The sequence below is a fragment of the Ranitomeya imitator genome, chromosome 6, assembly GCF_032444005.1.
Source record: "Ranitomeya imitator isolate aRanImi1 chromosome 6, aRanImi1.pri, whole genome shotgun sequence".
Taxonomy (NCBI): domain Eukaryota; kingdom Metazoa; phylum Chordata; class Amphibia; order Anura; family Dendrobatidae; genus Ranitomeya; species Ranitomeya imitator.
In genome coordinates, this window is record NC_091287.1 from 389,591,281 (window position 1) to 389,609,207 (window position 17,927).

Sequence of the window (17,927 nt, forward strand, 5' to 3'; positions counted from 1 at the left end):
CCAGACACCAGGAACTGTGCAAGTTTTTTTGGTTTACACAAAAAATTTGACACACTTCTCCTTGGTCGCAAAGGACTGGATTCTATTGGATCCCTCGGCGATTAGACACTATGGTGCTTATTCAATAGATCCATATTTTATTGCACATGTGGGGCAGTGAATTCAGTTTGATTAAATAGTGTGATTTAGTAAGACAAGATAATATAGCTAGTCTCTAAGGAGGAACGTTTATCGTTGTGGAGAGTGACAAACTAGGGAGACTTATAGGCCATGCAGTGCTTCTCTTGGAATTTAAATATGGATATTGCCTCTTCAGAGAGGATGAGGACTTGAACTGTAGGGCCACTTATTGGAGTAGTAATCCTAAAAGTCCATAATGACTCTTGACGAGTCTTGTGACATGACTTAAAGGTACCGTCACACTAAGCGACGCTGCAGCGATACCGACAACGATCCGGATCACTGCAGCGTCGCTGTTTGGTCGCTGGAGAGCTGTCACACAGACAGCTCTCCAGCGACCAACTATGCCGGTAACCAGGGTAAACATTGGGTTACTAAGCGCAGGGCCGCGCTTAGTAACCCGATGTTTACCCTGGTTACCAGTGTAAAAGTAAAATAAAAACAAACACTACATACTTACCTTCCGCTGTCTGTCCCTCGGCCCTCTGCTTCTCTGCCCTGTGTAAGCACAGCGGCCGGAAAGCACAGCGGTGACGTCATCGCTCTGCTTTCCGGCCGCTGTGCTTACACAGGGCAGAGAAGCAGAGCGCCGAGGGACAGACAGCGGAAGGTAAGTATGTAGTGTTTTTTTTTTTTTTTACTTTTACGCTGGTAACCAGGGTAAACATCAGGTTACTAAGCGCGGCCCTGCGCTTAGTAACCCGATGTTTACCCTGGTTACCAGCGAAGACATCGCTGAATCGGCGTCACACACGGCGATTCAGCGATGTCAGCAGGAAGTCCAGCGACAAAATAAAGTGCTGGACTTTCTGCAGTGACCAACGACATCACAGCAGGATTCTGATCGCTGCTGTGTGTCAAACTGAACGATATCGCTAGCCAGGACGCTGCAACATCACGGATCGCTAGCGATATCGTTCAGTGTGACGGTACCTTAAGGCCCTCATAAACATTAGATGACTGTCGTCCGATCAGTTAACAACTATGTCAGCCAACTCTCCCATATACAGGAGAGCTAGTTCAGCTGAGCACTCCTGTATTCTCTATGAGAAAGCCACTGAAACGTTAGCTAGTGGCTTGTCTCTGGGAGAACGATAATATCGGCAGTTGGCCAGGCTCAAATAGTCAATAGATTGTCTGTCTAACCCACTGATTTCAGGGGATTCACCCGACATTAGTCTACTGTGTATGGGGGCCTTTATAATAAGAAGCCAAACCAGACACTCCATTTGCAGACACGTGTTTCGGGTTGTTTGTCTTTCATTAGTGCAAAGGATTGCCAACCTAATAGGTGGCACTAGAGTTCCAGTTTTCATCCTCTATGAAAAGGTTATTTGCATATTTATATTACTAGAGAAGCATTGTATGACCTATAAGTCTCCTTACGCCGGCTTGGCAAACTCCACAAGAAGAAACTTTCTCCCTATATAAGGCCTCTCACCTAGCTAAATCAAACCTCCTGCTTTGCGCTGATGAAAGGCAAACACCCACGAAACATGTGTTTGCAAATGAAATGTCTGGTTTGGTTTCTTATACAAGTAATTCTTATCCAAGTGTTTAAACATTTAGTTATCCTTTTACTAGCTGTGTAAGGGAAATTATGACAGGGTGTGAACTTTCCAGATTTTCCAACTAAAGAATCTCAAAGAATAAAATACAAAAGGCCTCATGGAAAATAATTAATTGATGCGAAAAGGAGAGCAGTTGTATAGAGCCAGCAATCATGTTATAGTTTTCAATTTATTTGGTTCATTATTAATATCAACTATTTTTTTTTATAAGAAACCCATACAGCCTTGTTCTCACCACTTTAATACATAGTGCCATTTAAAGGATAAGAGTTTAATAAGGTCACTACCAAAATGTAAAATGGATTCCTTTGCTTAAACTCCTATATGATCTCATGTAAATTTTGTAAATGTTTTGATAATTTGGTATATCAAAGCTAGTCAAAGAACTTGTGCAGATCATCTTCACATCTTTTCGGTCCAGTCATCTTGTGACTTCAGTCAAGTCCTAATATCACACCATTGGCTTCTACAAATATTGATTAGCTTCTCTCATAACAACCTTATTGCTTTGCTTTTCACATGTTGGCCACAACTCTAACAACTCACATTCCCAAGTACCTCCGCTTATGGTATATGCCCATTCATTGCAATTTTATGCATAAGTCCATTCTTTTATGAAATGTTTTATACTAACTGAGAATAATTTATTGCAAAAAGTATGACTTCACTTTTAATTATTTAAGTTGCTTTGATGCCAAGAAACAATGCTAAGTGATGACCACTCTAGTGGCCATATTAGCTATAGTCATCAAATTTAAAGTCTATGTTTTGTAATATTGCTTCAGCTTCATCAAAGAGGTTCTCCACTAATTACATTTTACCTCATAGGCTTCCACTGTTAAAAAAAAACCACAGAGCTTTACTCACCTTCGCTCTTATTCAGTGGTGGCTCACAACGCTGTCACCAGTCTTGGTTGATGAGATGCAGAGGTGATGTCATGTCTCCATCTGACTGCTGCAGCCAATCACTGGGCTCACCAGTTTTGTGCCATCTACCTTACTGTATTCATGGTTTTACATCCATACCAAACCCTATCTGCCTTATGATGAATTCACACTTAAACCAAAATGAAGGCTGGTTCAGTAGCTTATTATCTTTATTTTGTGTCTGAAGCCAGCCTAATACCAGGATAGTTTACCATCAGTTTCTAAAACGCTAATAAAAAAAATACAACCAATATGGCAGCATTTCACGTTGTCTTTTTTTAAGAATAAACACTTAAAAAAATAATTTAAAATATTTGAGAATTTGAAATTCTGATTTGCTAAATTAATGTATACAATTATGGGTGAAAAATGTACTAGAAATATAAAAATCACCATAAATGAGTACAAAATACCAGTTGCCTCTTACTTACAGTAAATACTTGTTTACTTTGCATCCATGTATTCCTTATTTCCTTCTCTGTCCCACTATTTTTAACGTATGTATTTGCATTCATTTTATATAAATGTATTAGTTCATTGTTTGTCCTAAACCTTGTATTTGTCATGAACTGTTTCCTGTAGAGCAATTCATTCATTTTTATGATCCTGTTTATGCTACCACCGTCCATAACATCTACTCTGGCATAGTTATTTCATAACTTTCCACCTAAAAGATCAAGCACACTCATTTACTTTAACTGACTACTAGACAGGAACCGTGACCCATTAGGAGAAGGGACCTCATAAATCCAACATTTTGTATATACATAAGTTCTTGTTTACAAATGTGGGGTCTAGAAGCCATCAGTGAACATGAAATAACATGAAGCAGACACTCGTGTTCTAGTATTCTCCAATATCCAAGGGATATTCTTATAAGCATTTACCTATATATTATTCAGGAAAACATCACCTATGTAAAAGTAATCTTCAATCAAAAATATCTAATGGAAAAAGGTTTGGAGAAAATGCAGTTGTTTTTGCCATCTTGAAACCTTTTGTGAATGTATATTAAAAAGTAGGCTTTGTGCACACTGTGTTTGCGGCATCGGATGGTCTTCCAACAATCTTGAAGGAGTTCCCAGAAATGCTTAGCACTTGTTGGCCCTTTTGCCTTCACTCTGCGGTCCAGCTCACCCCAAACCATCTCGATTGGGTTCAGTTCTGGTGACTGTGGAGGCCAGGTCATCTGGCGTAGCATCCCATCACTCTCCTTCTTGGTCAAATAGCCCTTACACAGCCTGGAGGTGTGTTTGGGGTCATTGTCCTGTTGAAAAATAAATGATGGACCAACTAAACGCAAACCGGATGGAATAGCATTCCGCTGCAAGATGCTGTGGTAGCCATGCTGGTTCAGTATGCCTTCAAATTTGAATAAATCCCCAACAGTGTCACCAGCAAAGCACCCCCACACCATCACGCCTCCTCCTCCATGCTTCACGGTGGGAACCAGGCTTGTAGAGTCCATCCGTTCACCTTTTCTGCGTCGCACAAAGACATGGTGGTTGGATCAAAGATCTCAAATTTGGACTCATCAGACCAAAGCACAGATTTCCACTGGTCTAATGTCCATTCCTTGTGTTCTTTAGCCCAAACAAGTCTCTTCTGCTTGTTGCCTGTCCTTAGCAGTGGATTCCTAGCAGCTATTTTACCATGAAGGCCTGCTGCACAAAGTCTCCTCTCAACAGTTGTTGTAGAACTCTGTGTGGCATTGACCTGGTCTCTAATCTGAGCTGCTGTTAACCTGCGATTTCTGAGGCTGGTAACTTGGATAAACTTATCCTCAGAAGCAGAGGTGACTCTTGGTCTTCCTTTCCTGGGGCGGCCCTCATGTGAGCCAGTTTCTTTGTAGCGCTTGATGGTTTTTGCCACTGCACTTGGGGACACTTTCAAAGTTTTCCCAATTTTTCGGACCGAGTGACCTTCATTTCTTAAAGTAATGATGGCCCCTCGTTTTTCTTTACTTAGCTGCTTTTCTCTTGCCATAATACAAATTCTAACAGTCTATTCAGTAGGACTATCAGCTGTGTATCCACCAGACTTCTGCACAACACAACTGATGGTCCCAACCCCATTTATAAGGCAAGAAATCCCACTTATTAAACCTGACAGGGCACACCTGTGAAGTGAAAACCATTCCCAGTGACTACCTGTTGAAGCTCATCAAGAGAATGCCAAGAGTGTGCAAAGCAGTCATCAAATCAAAAGGTGGCTACTTTGAAGAACCTAGAATATAAGACATAATTTCAGTTGTTTCACACTTTTTTGTTAAGTATATAATTCCACATGTTTTAATTCATAGTCATGCCTTCAATGTGAATGTACAATTTTCATAGTCATGAAAATACAGAAAAATCTTTAAATGAGAAGGTGTGTCCAACTTTTGGTCTGTACTGTATATCTAAAATACAATGGTTTTGCACATGTTTGGCTAGAAGTCTAAGGGTAGGTCACATACATGTCACGAAATTTTTTCCAGCATATATGCTTAACAAGCACTTAAATCATGGTGTGAACACAGCCTTACACAGTTAGATCAGTTTCACATGACCATTATACAGCCTCATTTTAGGATAATTATTATGAACATTAAACATGAACCCTGAGGAGTCTGAGCCTAGGCCTTCACAGCTTGGTGAAACCATCATGGCTTCTAGTGTTAAAAGTCATAGTGCCCAATTCATGAAGGTACTAGCATAAAACACCCTTAAACATCACATAATATTGTGTAATCATTTTGTCAATTGTCATGCCATCTTCATTCATGCGGGCGGAGCTGGCGCAGGACCAGATGGGTGAAGACCACCCAATAAATTAATCAATTTGCGGCGTAGCTTACAGCAGAAATGTTACCCCAGCAGTTATTAGCTCCATGTGAATAGAGCGTCACTAAACACCAAACATGTGCAGCTGTAGGATGCCACCATCAGAAGCAGTTCTTCTAAGGCTAGGTTCCCATTGCGTTAGGGCAATCCGTTAAGCACATAGTGCTAGCGGATTGCGCTAACGCAATGCTTCTATAGGGTCAGCGTTCTCCCTCCCCGCTAGCGCAGATCCCCGATCTGCGCTAGCGAGGAACGGGCCTCGGACGCACCTCGGACGCTGCTTGCAGCGTCCGAGGTCTGTCACAAAAGAACGGCACATCGCTAGCGCATGCCGAAAATGGCATGCGCTAGCGATGCGCTTCAGCAAAAAATAACATTGCTGTCAATGGGTGCGCTAACGGACCCATTGCACGGCGTTAATTGCGACATTTTTGCAATTAACACAATGTGAACCTAGCCTGACTTGTAATATCTCTCCAACACTGTGTGAGATGCTATGCTTCTGCCAAATTCATACAACAGTTTATTATCCGCCCCTACTAAATCAGAAGTATAGAGAGAGATAAGGACCCCAAAAACTTCTATGGGTGCTCTATTTTGGCTCCATGCAAATCACAGCAGGTACAAAGCTGTATAGCAGTGTGCATGAGACCTTATGTTTAAGGTTGACGGAGCTAATCTTCTGTACCTCGTGAAAACTAGAACTGTGACCAGTGAGAGAAAAAGGAATCTATTCAAATATTAATAACTGCTATTTACTGCTGTTAAAAATAAAGTTATTAAATAAATTTATGTTCTATATCTTTTTAATTGCTAATTTTCAGCACATAGTCAAGCTCAACTTTGATGGGTTTTCTAAAATCAGATAATACTAGTCTAATAGAGTAAATGGCATAAAATACCAAAAGAGCCATGACCTAAATAGTGGATCGTTCGGCCATCCAGCGTTTTCTAACTGCAGCTGTCACACATCGTTTACCTATGTGACCGCTGCAGCCAATCATTGAGCTCCTGGAAAACTTCTTGCCTCACCTGTATTTTTAGATTGTGCTTCAATACAAGCCAATTCTTTTAATTTCCTTTCATTTGCTGTCATTTAAAAAACGTCAAAACATTTATGAATTTTATGGGGTTACTGATCTATTCTGATTAAGGCCTGATGAGTGTGAGAAAGTTGGATATTAACAACTTGACGCCCAGTGGCATCTAGTTCTTTGTGTTTTGTTCGGGGATTTTTCCAGTTAAGTCAGCTTTTAAAATCGAGCAATGATTTCTATAAACAGCCCCAGGCTGAAAGTTATACTTTTGTGTCACTGCTCTATTCACTTGTAACCGTACAGTTGAACTAGCATGACCTTGTTTGGACACTTTCAAGCCCATTTTGTGCTCACGCTGTAACACTCAGGTGCCTGGTGAACTGCTTTGCCGATGTGATCTAGTAAACAATCCCCATTACTAATTTTGTGCAGTACATTTCATTCATTCTCGGATAACTGACCTCCATTGATACATTTATAAAAAGGTTGTTTGCTCCTTTTGTACTCATCTATTCTAGGACTACAAAGCCACAAAGAATTTTCAAACCAAAAAATAAAAGCGGTCATGTGTAGTCACAATGTGAACAATTGCTTTATCCAATCACTTAAAGGAAATATGTTAGCATGTTTTTGCTACCTCATCTGAGAGCAGTCTGATGTAGGCAAATAGAAGTTGAATACAAAGTGTATCACTTAGATTAGTGGGTGCAGCTGTTCTATGTTGTAAGATTTAGTAGTACAGCAGAGCTGAGTAAGCTAACCCCACCCACACCAGGCTCTGTATACAGTTTTGCTCAAAAGTGTACATACCCTGGCAGAATTTTTGTTTTATTGGCCTTTTTTCAGAGAATATGAATGATAACACCAAAACTTTCTATCCACTCATGGTTAGTGATTGGGTGAAGCCATTTATTGTCAAACTACTGTGTTTTCTCTTTTTAAATCATAATGAAAACCCAAAACATCCAAATGGCCCTGATCAAAAGTTCACATACCCCATTTTTTAATACCATGTATTGCCCCCTCTAACATCAATGACAGCTTGAAGTCTTTTGTGGTAGTTGTGGATGAGGTTCTTTATTTTCTCAGATGGTAAAGCTGCCCACTCTTCTTGGCACAAAGCCTCCAGTTGCTGTAAATTCCTGGGCTTTCTAGCATGAACTGCGTGCTTGAGATCTCCCGAGTAGCTCAATGATATTGAGGTCAGGAGACTGAGATGGCCACTTCAGAACCTTCACTTTGTTCTGCTGTAGCCAATGACAGGTCAACTTGGCCTTGTGTTTTGGATCGCTGTCATGTTTGAACGTCCAAGTACGTCCCATACGCAGCTTACAAGCTGATGAGTGCAAATTTGCCTCCAGTATTTGCTGATAACGTGCTGCATTCATCTTTCCTTCAACTTTGACCAAGTTTCCTGTGCCTTTGTAGCTCACATTTCCCCAAAACATCAGCAATCCACCGCCGTGCTTTATAGTAGGAATTGTGTTCCTTTCATCATAGGCATTGTTGACCTCTCTCCAAATGTAACGATTATGGTTGTTGCCAAAAAGTTCAATTTTGGTCTCATCACTCCAAATTACCTTGTTCCAAAAGTTTTGAGGTTTGTCTCTGTGATGCTTTGCTTATTGCAGGTGAGATACTTTGTGGCATTTGCACAGTAATGGCTTTCTTCTGGCGACTCGACCATGCAGCCCATTTTTCTTCAAGTGCCTCCTTATTGTGCATTTTGAAACAGCCACACCGCTAGTTTTCAGAGAGTCCTGTATTTCAGCTGATGTTATTTGTGTTTTTCTCTATGCATCCCAAGCAATTTTCCTGGCAGTTGTGGATGGCATTTTTGTTGGTCTACCTGACCGTGGTTTTTCTTTCAGAGCCCCTGATTTTCCATTTGTTAATCACAGTTTGAACGCTGCTGATTGGCATTATCAATTCCTTGGGTATCTTTTTGTATCCCTTTCCTGTTTAATACAGTTCAACTACCTTTTCCTGTAGATGACTCACAATCCAGAAACGTCAGTGGCTGGATGAAAGATGCAAGAGTCTGTCTGGATCCCGGAAACTCACTCAGCTTTTATGCACACACACTGATTTTACAAGCAAACAGGTCACAGGTGAGGATGTTACCTTTAGTAGCCATTCAAACCCATTTGTGTCAACTTCTGTGCATGATATCAGGCCAAAATCACTAGAGTATGTGAACTTTTGATCAGGGTCATTTGGATGTTTTGGGCTGTCATGATTTAAAAAGAGAAAACACAGTAGTTTGAAAATAAATGGCTTCACCCAACCATTAACCATGAGTGGAGAAAAAGTTTTGGTGTTATCATTCATATTCTCTGAAAAAGCCCAGAAAGCAAAAATAGGATATGTAAACTTTTGTATGCAAGGTCCATAGACTGTGAGCAGCCTATCACAGGAGGCGGGATGTCAGACCAGAAGGCACAGCACTGTGTCTGAGCAATGATAGGCTTCTGCTGCAAAAATAATCATTGCAAGCAAACAAAACCACAGAGCTTGATAAAAGAGGCATCGCTAAAATCTGTGTTTTAACCCCTACCTCATGGTGTCTTCAGATTACATTGCAAAAACCTGTTGACAGATTCCCTTTAAGGTGCAATTACATTTACACAGGCAGATATTGGTCCAGTGAGCATCAATAAACAATATAACAAGTCAAACGCTGCTTTACACTGTCCGATACAAACTGTATGGGACAGAATGATCATTAATAGGTTTATTTTCTTCCCACATTGTATGCATGTTGTTAGCAGCCCATTCCATGGTTATTCCATGTACAGCTTATTATAATTTATAGGCCCACATTAAAGATCGTCTGTCACTTGCTGTAAATGCAGAATATTTTCATTTAATATAAATGCCATTGTTCTCCTGAATCTGCACTAGTTTTCTTTTGATTCTGTCTGTCCATTTCTCAGATGTAGCCCTGCTTCCCTGTAAATAAATCTAGCCAAGAGGTCATGGTCCCTAATGCTTCTCTGTGGAAGTCTTCTTGTGGACAACACACCTCTTTGGCTAACAAGACTATATTTATATATGGAAAAGAGTAACATATCTCATGAATGAAGAGGTGCAGAAACAAAAGGAAAACAGTGTCATATTCAGAACAGCGTCATTTATACCAGATACAAAAATGATATATTTACATTATGAGACAAGTTCTCTATAATGAGTGTTCTGCTCCATTGTCGGCTGATTTGTGGCATGTTTACACAGGCCAGTGATAGAGAACATTCTGTGACAAGACCTTTACTTGTGGTTTTCCAAGATACTATGCTTGACTTCTACATTTGGGCATTGCACGAACAATAGTTTTCTAATACACTGTTATTAATAGATTAAAGAAGCACTCCTCACATCAAAGTTTTTATCCTTTTAATACATTGCAATCATATTATATAGCACTGTTTACTTACAATTGCTCAGTTTGCCCTGCTACCCAATTAAATTCTTATCTTTTCCATTAGGTCTATGACATCACATGATTAAAAATAGACAAGCTGAATCCTTCTAAGTTCTATCTAGAAACAGGAGGTCTATTCTCCCCCCATGAGTCATCATTAGGACTACAAGTCTACATCACTGCAAAGTCTCTGGCAGCCCAGCTCCACGCCCTCTTCAACAGAGACAGCTACTCCACTCCTCCCTCCCGCCAGGGACTTTGCAGTGAGGTAAAATTGTAGCTCAACTGACGACTTATGTAAGGAAAAGAGACTTCCTGTTTCTTCATGGAGCTTAGTAGGGTTCAGCTAGTCAGTTTTTAATCACATGATGTCATAGATAGTGATGGGCGAACCCCCCGATGTTCGGGATCGGCGGGTTCACCCGAGTTTTTCTGTAAAGATTGAGTTCGAGGCTAGAGATGACGCGAACCCCGAACTTGGACTTTAAAGATATGGGATGGGGGTGGGGGGGCTGTAAAAGAAAACTTAAAATTAATAATAAACATTATGATTATACTTACCTGTCCAGCGACGCGTCCCCCTGTCTCCCAGCCGCATCTGCTTCCGGGGCTGCTCATTACCTTCTGGCAGTATTCACTGCACTCGGCAGTGTGCAGTGAATACCACCGGAAAGTAATGAGCGGCCTCGGAAGCAGATGCGGCCGGGAGACAGCGGGACAGGAGGACGCATCGCTGGACAGGTAAGTATAATATTTATAATGGTTATTATTAATTTTATGTTTTCTTTAACAGCCACACTGGCTGTAACATGGGTTTCCCATGGAAAACCATGTTAGGGACCGCGTGACCGAACACTATGTGTTTGTTACGGTCCCGAACTTTACAGTTCGGATTCGCCCATCCCTAGTCATAGACCTAATGGAAAAAAGAAGAATGAACTGGGCAGAAAGGCAAAATGAGCAATTGTAAGTACATAGGGCCATACAATATGATAATTGCAATATTTTAAAAGAATAAAGCCTTTGATGGGAGTTTAATAGAATTCAATCAATCAGCAGAATGCAGTCTGTTACTTATTGAAACTTGTATTATTATAAATTGTTCTCACTTGCTCAGCATTATACAGTTGTCTCAGTTACAATGATTATGAGCAAGTGTTCTTAGGCATGCTTATTTCACGATAATCCTGCGGCAAAGCCCTCTTTCATTAGGTGAAATGCACTTTTGAGCTGCACAAAATATCATTTTGTAAGCAGGACTTGTGCTGCCGAGATCAATGGCAGCCCAATGTACATAGTTAAGCGTGGTCTGCCTATGTAAACAGACTATTAAACAGCCACCAATCAGTGAGTACTTACCAATTGAAAAACCAGTTAATGTAAACCCACCATTTTGCTCACAGTTGCATCCCTCCATGCCCAATGTGATGTCAGCATCAGACAATCCCTTTATATAATGACTGACTGTATCCCATAAATAGTCCATAAACATATAATAATAATAATAATTTTTATTTATATAGCGCCAACATATTCCGCAGCGCTTTACAAATTATAGAGGGGACTTGTACAGACAATAGACATTACAGCATAACAGAAATACAGTTCAAAACAGATACCAGGAGGAATGAGGGCCCTGCTCGCAAGCTTACAAACTATGAGGAAAAGGGGAGACACGAGAGGTGGATGGTAACAATTGCTTTAGTTATTCGGACCGGCCATAGTGTAAGGCTCGGGTGTTCATGTAAAGCTGCATGAACCAGTTAACAGCCTAAGTATGTAGCAGTACAGACACAGAGGGCTATTAACTGCATAAAGTGAATGAGAACATGATGCGAGGAACCTGATTGTTTTTTTTCTTTTTTTATAAATAGGCCACACAGGGATCGTTAGGTTAATGCATTGAGGTGGTAGGCCAGTCTGAACAAATGAGTTTTTAGGGTACGCTTAAAACTGTGGGGATTGGGGATTAATCGTATTAACCTAGGTAGTGCATTCCAAAGAATCGGCGCAGCACGTGTAAAGTCTTGGAGACGGGAGTGGGAGGTTCTGATTATTGAGGATGCTAACCTGAGGTTATTAGCGGAGCGGAGGGCACGGGTAGGGTGGTAGACTGATACCAGGGAGGAGATGTAGGGTGGTGCTGAGCCATGGAGTGCTTTGTGGATGAGGGTAATAGTTTTGTACTGGATTCTGGAGTGGATGGGTAGCCAGTGTAATGACTGGCACAAGGTAGAGGCATCGGTGTAACGGTTGGTGAGGAATATGATCCTGGCAGCAGCATTCAGGACAGATTGGAGCGGGGAAAGTTTGGTAAGAGGGAGGCCGATTAGTAGAGAGTTACAATAGTCCAGACGAGAATGAATAAGTGAAACAGTAAGAGTTTTTGCAGAGTCGAAAGTAAGAAAAGGGCGAATTCTAGAAATGTTTTTGAGATGCAGGTAAGAAGAGCGAGCCAGTGATCGGATGTGGGGGGTGAATGAAAGACATATAGACACAGACTGAAGAACACTGGGCCCACCAGAGGATTTGAGGGCCCACCTTTCTCCCCCACTAAAGAGCCTCATAGCAGCTGCAAGGTTTCCATAATGAACTATCCTGAAGGAGGAGGCAGGGCCCACCGGAGGATTCTCAGGTTCTCTGGTGGGACAGTCCAACCCTGTATAGACAACAGTAAGGGCTCAGACACAATACTACTGATGTCACAAGAAAAACTGGAGTTTATTACAGCACATGGTATCCAGCTTACTTATGTACAGTGGGTGAATACATGTATTATATAGATTACAACATGCGTTTTGGAAGCTGGGTAAGTTTCAATGTGTTTTAATAGCGCACTCATCAGTGCATATACATATTGGCACGAGGCCTTATTTTTGTACTCTTTTATTATATTATTGCATTACACTGAGCTAGTACTTGCTCTCGTGAGCCAACAATCTGCATATAGAATTGATTTTAATAGAAGCCAAACAGCTTTTACTGTCTCCTCAGTGCACCCTGCTCAGTGATGTCATTTAATTAACCTTACTTGACTGTGGCGAAGCCATAGCTGCTTTGTATTTAATAGAAATCAGGAAAACCATACATCTGTATTTACTTACAGGCCATGAAACATTTGTAACGTTAGGTTCTGTGCAATTCTTTCCAAACTTTAGCATAACATTATAGAAAGCCAACATTCCCTATAACAAATGAAAGCTGTTTTCAACAAAAAAGGAGTAGGAGACCTGAGCACATTTTCACCAAAGTAACCATTTTTGTTTGAGACGGGGTGCTATTATATAGGGTCTTTTAACAGGAAGAGAAAATAAAGGGAGATTGTCACCAGTAAATTTTCACAAAAAGAGGCTCTAACTAGGAGTCAGAAGCTATTGATCCTTTATTTCATACAACCCCTGGCAAAAATTATGGAATCACCGGTCTTGGAGGATGTTCATTCAGTTGTTTAATTTTGTAGAAAAAATGCAGATCACAGACATGGCACAAAACTAAAGTCATTTCAAATGGCAACTTTCTGGCTACTCCTGATACTTAGAATACACTTAACTCAAGAAAACACTGTTGCCACCATCTGATAGATGTCTTGTGAATACCTGACCTTCACCAGTTACACCTAGAACAATGGACATTTACTTACAATCTCCTATCGAGACGGTACAATATCATATTAACCATCGAGAGTAACTTCCATTGGCAGATGTAATGACAATCTCAATGGTTACATGTGAGGGTATAATACCGGACATACCGTACTGTCTGAACTCCGCTAAAATCTAACTACAAGTGTTTATCGACTTCAGAAGGAACAGATCCATACAATCTGTATGATTTTTTTTTTGACAGTTGTGTACTGACTATTCTCATATAATCAGTGATACTCTGTATAGTTGCACAAGTGAAAGAAGTGACATCCATTGAGGGTGTAGTTCCAGTATAGTGAATATTGACATCTGTATTGTAACTGCAGTATCACGTCTACACCTGGTGATTGACGACAATGCTAAAGTGTGTGACCAAGTGAAGTATTCCTGTGATTGGTTACCTCCACTTGTTGTATACAAATAAAGCCTTTTGATGTTTTTACAATGAATGTTGTTTCCTGTTGTTCCTCTTTCTATTAGATACTGTATAGTACAATCAATACAGGGGTGTAAACTACATTAACGTTGCTTATAATTGGGTCAATGGTGGTGTTAAGAGTAAAATCCCAACATAACTACTGAACCCTGTGGCTCCTGTGTACCGCCGCTGGTGTCCTTCAGTGCTCCCCAGTCTACTTCCAAGGAACACCAAGCAACTCATCAACCACTGATTGGCTGCAGCAGTCATGTTCCACCTGATCCTGGCTCTTCTTCTGGCTTGGAAGGAATAAGACTAATGAAGACAATCAGGGGCTTAGTTAGGTGACTGTGGTCTCTTTTTGTTAGCACCACCATGGGTCCATCATTAAACAAAGTAATAAAAGCTGGCTTTTTCCGTCTTTTGGTGCAAATATGTAATTCCATAATCTATATCTATTCAAACAATCGCAAATAGTCCATGAAGAAATCAATTATGGTTTATGCATGGAATGCCATGTAGTTTATGGGCATCTTCTACCAATTTTGTTTTTTATGTAAACTCTTTACACATTTGAGATGAACATGTACTGGACTGTTATATTTTTTTATGGTAACTGTGAAATGTTAGACTTTTGTGTGTCTGAGAACCTTGTGGCAGAATCACGGCTGACTTGCCATGGTTTCACAGCAAGCTCTGGCTGGCCACATTAAAGTCCTGCTTTGCCTGTACTTGATGCAAGTCCACTGTAATTGTCAGATGTTCATTCATCTCTGCCTGTGCTACATGCACACTGACAGGATTTCCCTCTATTTTCATCACATGACCACAGGTCTGTGATTTGCATACTTGCAGTCATGTGCCAACTGGTTTCTCATCTACTTCTATGAATAACACATTGAGAGAAGCAGAAATAACTGCTAGTCTGCATGTGACCGCCAGTCGCATACTTGTGGATTTGTGATGACCATTTGAGCTGACAACAGAGCGGAATCCTGACTGCGTGCAAGTTGCACAGTGTCAGAATTTGGCAATTTGCAATCACATGCTGTTGAAAAATTATACTTAGCCAGGAAAGCCCTTTTAACTGGTAATTGTACCCGTATGTCTCAAACAGAATAAGGAAACAGAGAGAAAAGCTTTCGTAGCTTGTATGGAGAATTTGTATAATGCAATAAACCTTCTGCTTTAATCAGGAGAGAAGGGTCCCTCCTCCCGTGCCAAAGAAGCCATCGAAAGGTCAGGCCCCACTGGTCCGGGACCGATCTCTGGAAAGCACAGAGAGACAGCGGCATGAGGCCCGGAAGCGGCTGATGTCTGCAAAGCGCGCCGCGTCCGTCCGGCAGAATTCAGCGACTGAGAGCGCGGATAGCATTGAGATCTACATCCCAGAGGCTCAAACCAGGCTATGAAGCCATCACAAGCAACACTGGGGGAATATTATATATCTCTATATATTTATGACACAAAGTTACATATATAATATATCCTCTAGTTTGGTTTGGAAACACAATCATGTGTATATGTTATTTTGTATTTTTCTTCTCTTTCTATACTCTCTGTCACTTCATTCATTGCCACCTAGCTGTCATGAAGTCCTTCTTTCAGGTCGTGCTGTAAGCAGTCAGTTCTCTGAGGCTGTGATCCTGCATCTCCCCTCTCACTCGTTTTATCACTATAATGATCTTCGACACAAGTCATCTCAACTGGACCTTCTCTTATTTTACAGGCTTAAAATAAAGGAAGAATAACTCCTTTGTATAGAAATCCTCATTGTGCCCTGTTTTATTTCCCTTTTGTCTAGAGCTACAGTAGTCTGTAATCTAGTGTACAGCAATAGAAAATTGTAGGGTATACAGTACTGTGGACTCTGATGTCTTCCTATTCTAAATGTGAAAAGCATGGGCTCGAATTCCCAACTTCTTTTCTATGTAGAGCAGATGGAGCACTTTATTGTAGGCCACAGGCGCACCTCTCCCCAAAGGCGACAGGTGACAGAGGAGGATAGCTGTACTTCCAAGGAACAGGCGGGCAGGTGATATATCTGTTCGCACTCCATGACTTTCACGCATGACACACTATGAGACATGCTTACGCTATTACAAGAGAGCACTGACAGATTTGTTCCCGATGACAAAAATATATATATATATGTATTCAGACTTGTGATAAAGTAGGATGAAATGTTCAAATTCCAACAAACCATTCTGAAATAAAGGCAATAATGTGAAAAGATAGATTGAAAATTAAGAGACCACCTTTTGTGTTCATTTTTAGGATATATCTACCACCATTGGTTGCTTTGAAGGTCCAGAAACTGTTTTGCTCCGATAAGTGAATCTTCTGCCAGGTTCATGGGTCTCAATCTGAGATAAGCATGAATATTAGTGATGAGCGAATATACTTGTTACTCAAGATTTCCCGAGCATGAGCGGGGGTCCTTCGAGTATTTTTTAGTGCTCGGAGATTTAGTTTTTCTTGCCGCAGCTGATTGATTTACATCTGTTAGCCAGCATAAGTACATGTGGGGGTTGCCTGGTTGCTAGGGAATCCCCACATGTACTTATGCTGGCTAACAGATGTAAATCATTGTGCTGCGGCAAGAAAAACTAAATCTCCGAGCAGTAAAAATACTCGGAGGACCCCCGAGCGTGCTCAAGAAATCTCGAGTAACGAGTATATTCGCCCATCACTAATAAATATGGGAACAGACCCTGATTCCAATGCTGTGTCATTTACTGAGCTTCATGCTTTTCTTTTGATAATATCACTTTTTTTCTGATAATCTACTCAGTGGTTAGTTTTGTCTAACCTCACTCGCATCTTTGATTGATGGCTTATTGTATACTCTGTGCATAGGCAGAAAGCTGCCAATCAGTGGTGGAGACAGGGATATCTAGAGCTCATCAACATGGAGGACTACATGTCAGAAGTTCATCACTGAGAGGACTTGTGAAGATGCAAGACACAAGACAGTGTTTTATCAAAACTAAAGCAAGAAGTCAATTAGGGGACACAGCGCTGGAATCGGGGTTTTGGCAGCTACTTTATGCTGCTGTCAGATGGAACAACAAAAACTTGATGGCAGATTCTCTTTAAAGTCGTTTTCCACTTTTATTCTGCTCCCTGTATGTGCGATCAGATGTCCCTAAAAGTCAACTTATCCAACTAAAAGTCAACTTGATGAGACATTCTGCTGTTTAAGCAGAGGCAGGAGCAAAGGACAGGCTTCAACGCACTGTACAATTTATTTGCAAGACAATCTGAGTTAGCGCATCCCTTTATATGAGTAGAGGAGAGGAAGAAGGTCTCATCACCAGAAGACCCCTGAGAGCTTTATGTAGGATGCTATGGGAAACAAATTGCTTTGGAAATACTGAGCAGCTGCAGTATCTAGAAGACAAGTACAGTTATTCCTATGGAAGAAAATATGGAAAGCGAAGGCCAGAACCAGTGAGAAAGCAGCAATTATGCTAAGTACATGCAAGATTGATTTTAGAAAGCCCTCTCTCTTTAATATATTTCCTCACTGGCAATGTTCACATTTTCAAAAATTCGATGAGGATTTTGATACAAATTCAATCATCAAATCTACTAACATTCTGCATCCAAAGCAAGTAAATGTCGGAAGGGAAATTGTCGCCAGGTTTGAGCTACCCCATCTTAGAGGAGCATGATCTAGGAGCAGAGACCCTGATTACAGCACTGTGTCACTTACTGAGCTCCTTGCTAAAGTTTTGATGAAATCAGAATTTTCATCTGTAAACGATCTTGCAGCTCTCTGAATGCTGAGCTCTATAACCACTGTGAAGGAAGGCAAAAAGGGGATCACGCAGACCCCCTCCGCTGCCACCATTTGTGATGAGCCCGTACCTCGCCACCCCGCCTGCCGTCACTATTACAT

General features: G+C 41.0%; 1 protein-coding gene across 2 annotated transcripts in view; it reads left to right on the top strand.

Annotated features, from left to right (window-relative positions):
* The window catches only part of DLGAP1 (DLG associated protein 1), a 937,306-nt gene extending 921,519 nt beyond the window's left edge, over positions 1-15,787 (top strand). For both annotated transcript variants that reach the window (XM_069731137.1, XM_069731138.1), the window contains one exon: positions 15,220-15,787. In XM_069731137.1, the coding sequence (XP_069587238.1) occupies positions 15,220-15,435 (216 nt within the window). In that variant the 3' untranslated portion in view covers positions 15,436-15,787. The remainder of the gene's footprint in view (positions 1-15,219) is intronic.
* The last annotated feature ends 2,140 nt before the right edge of the window (positions 15,788-17,927 follow it).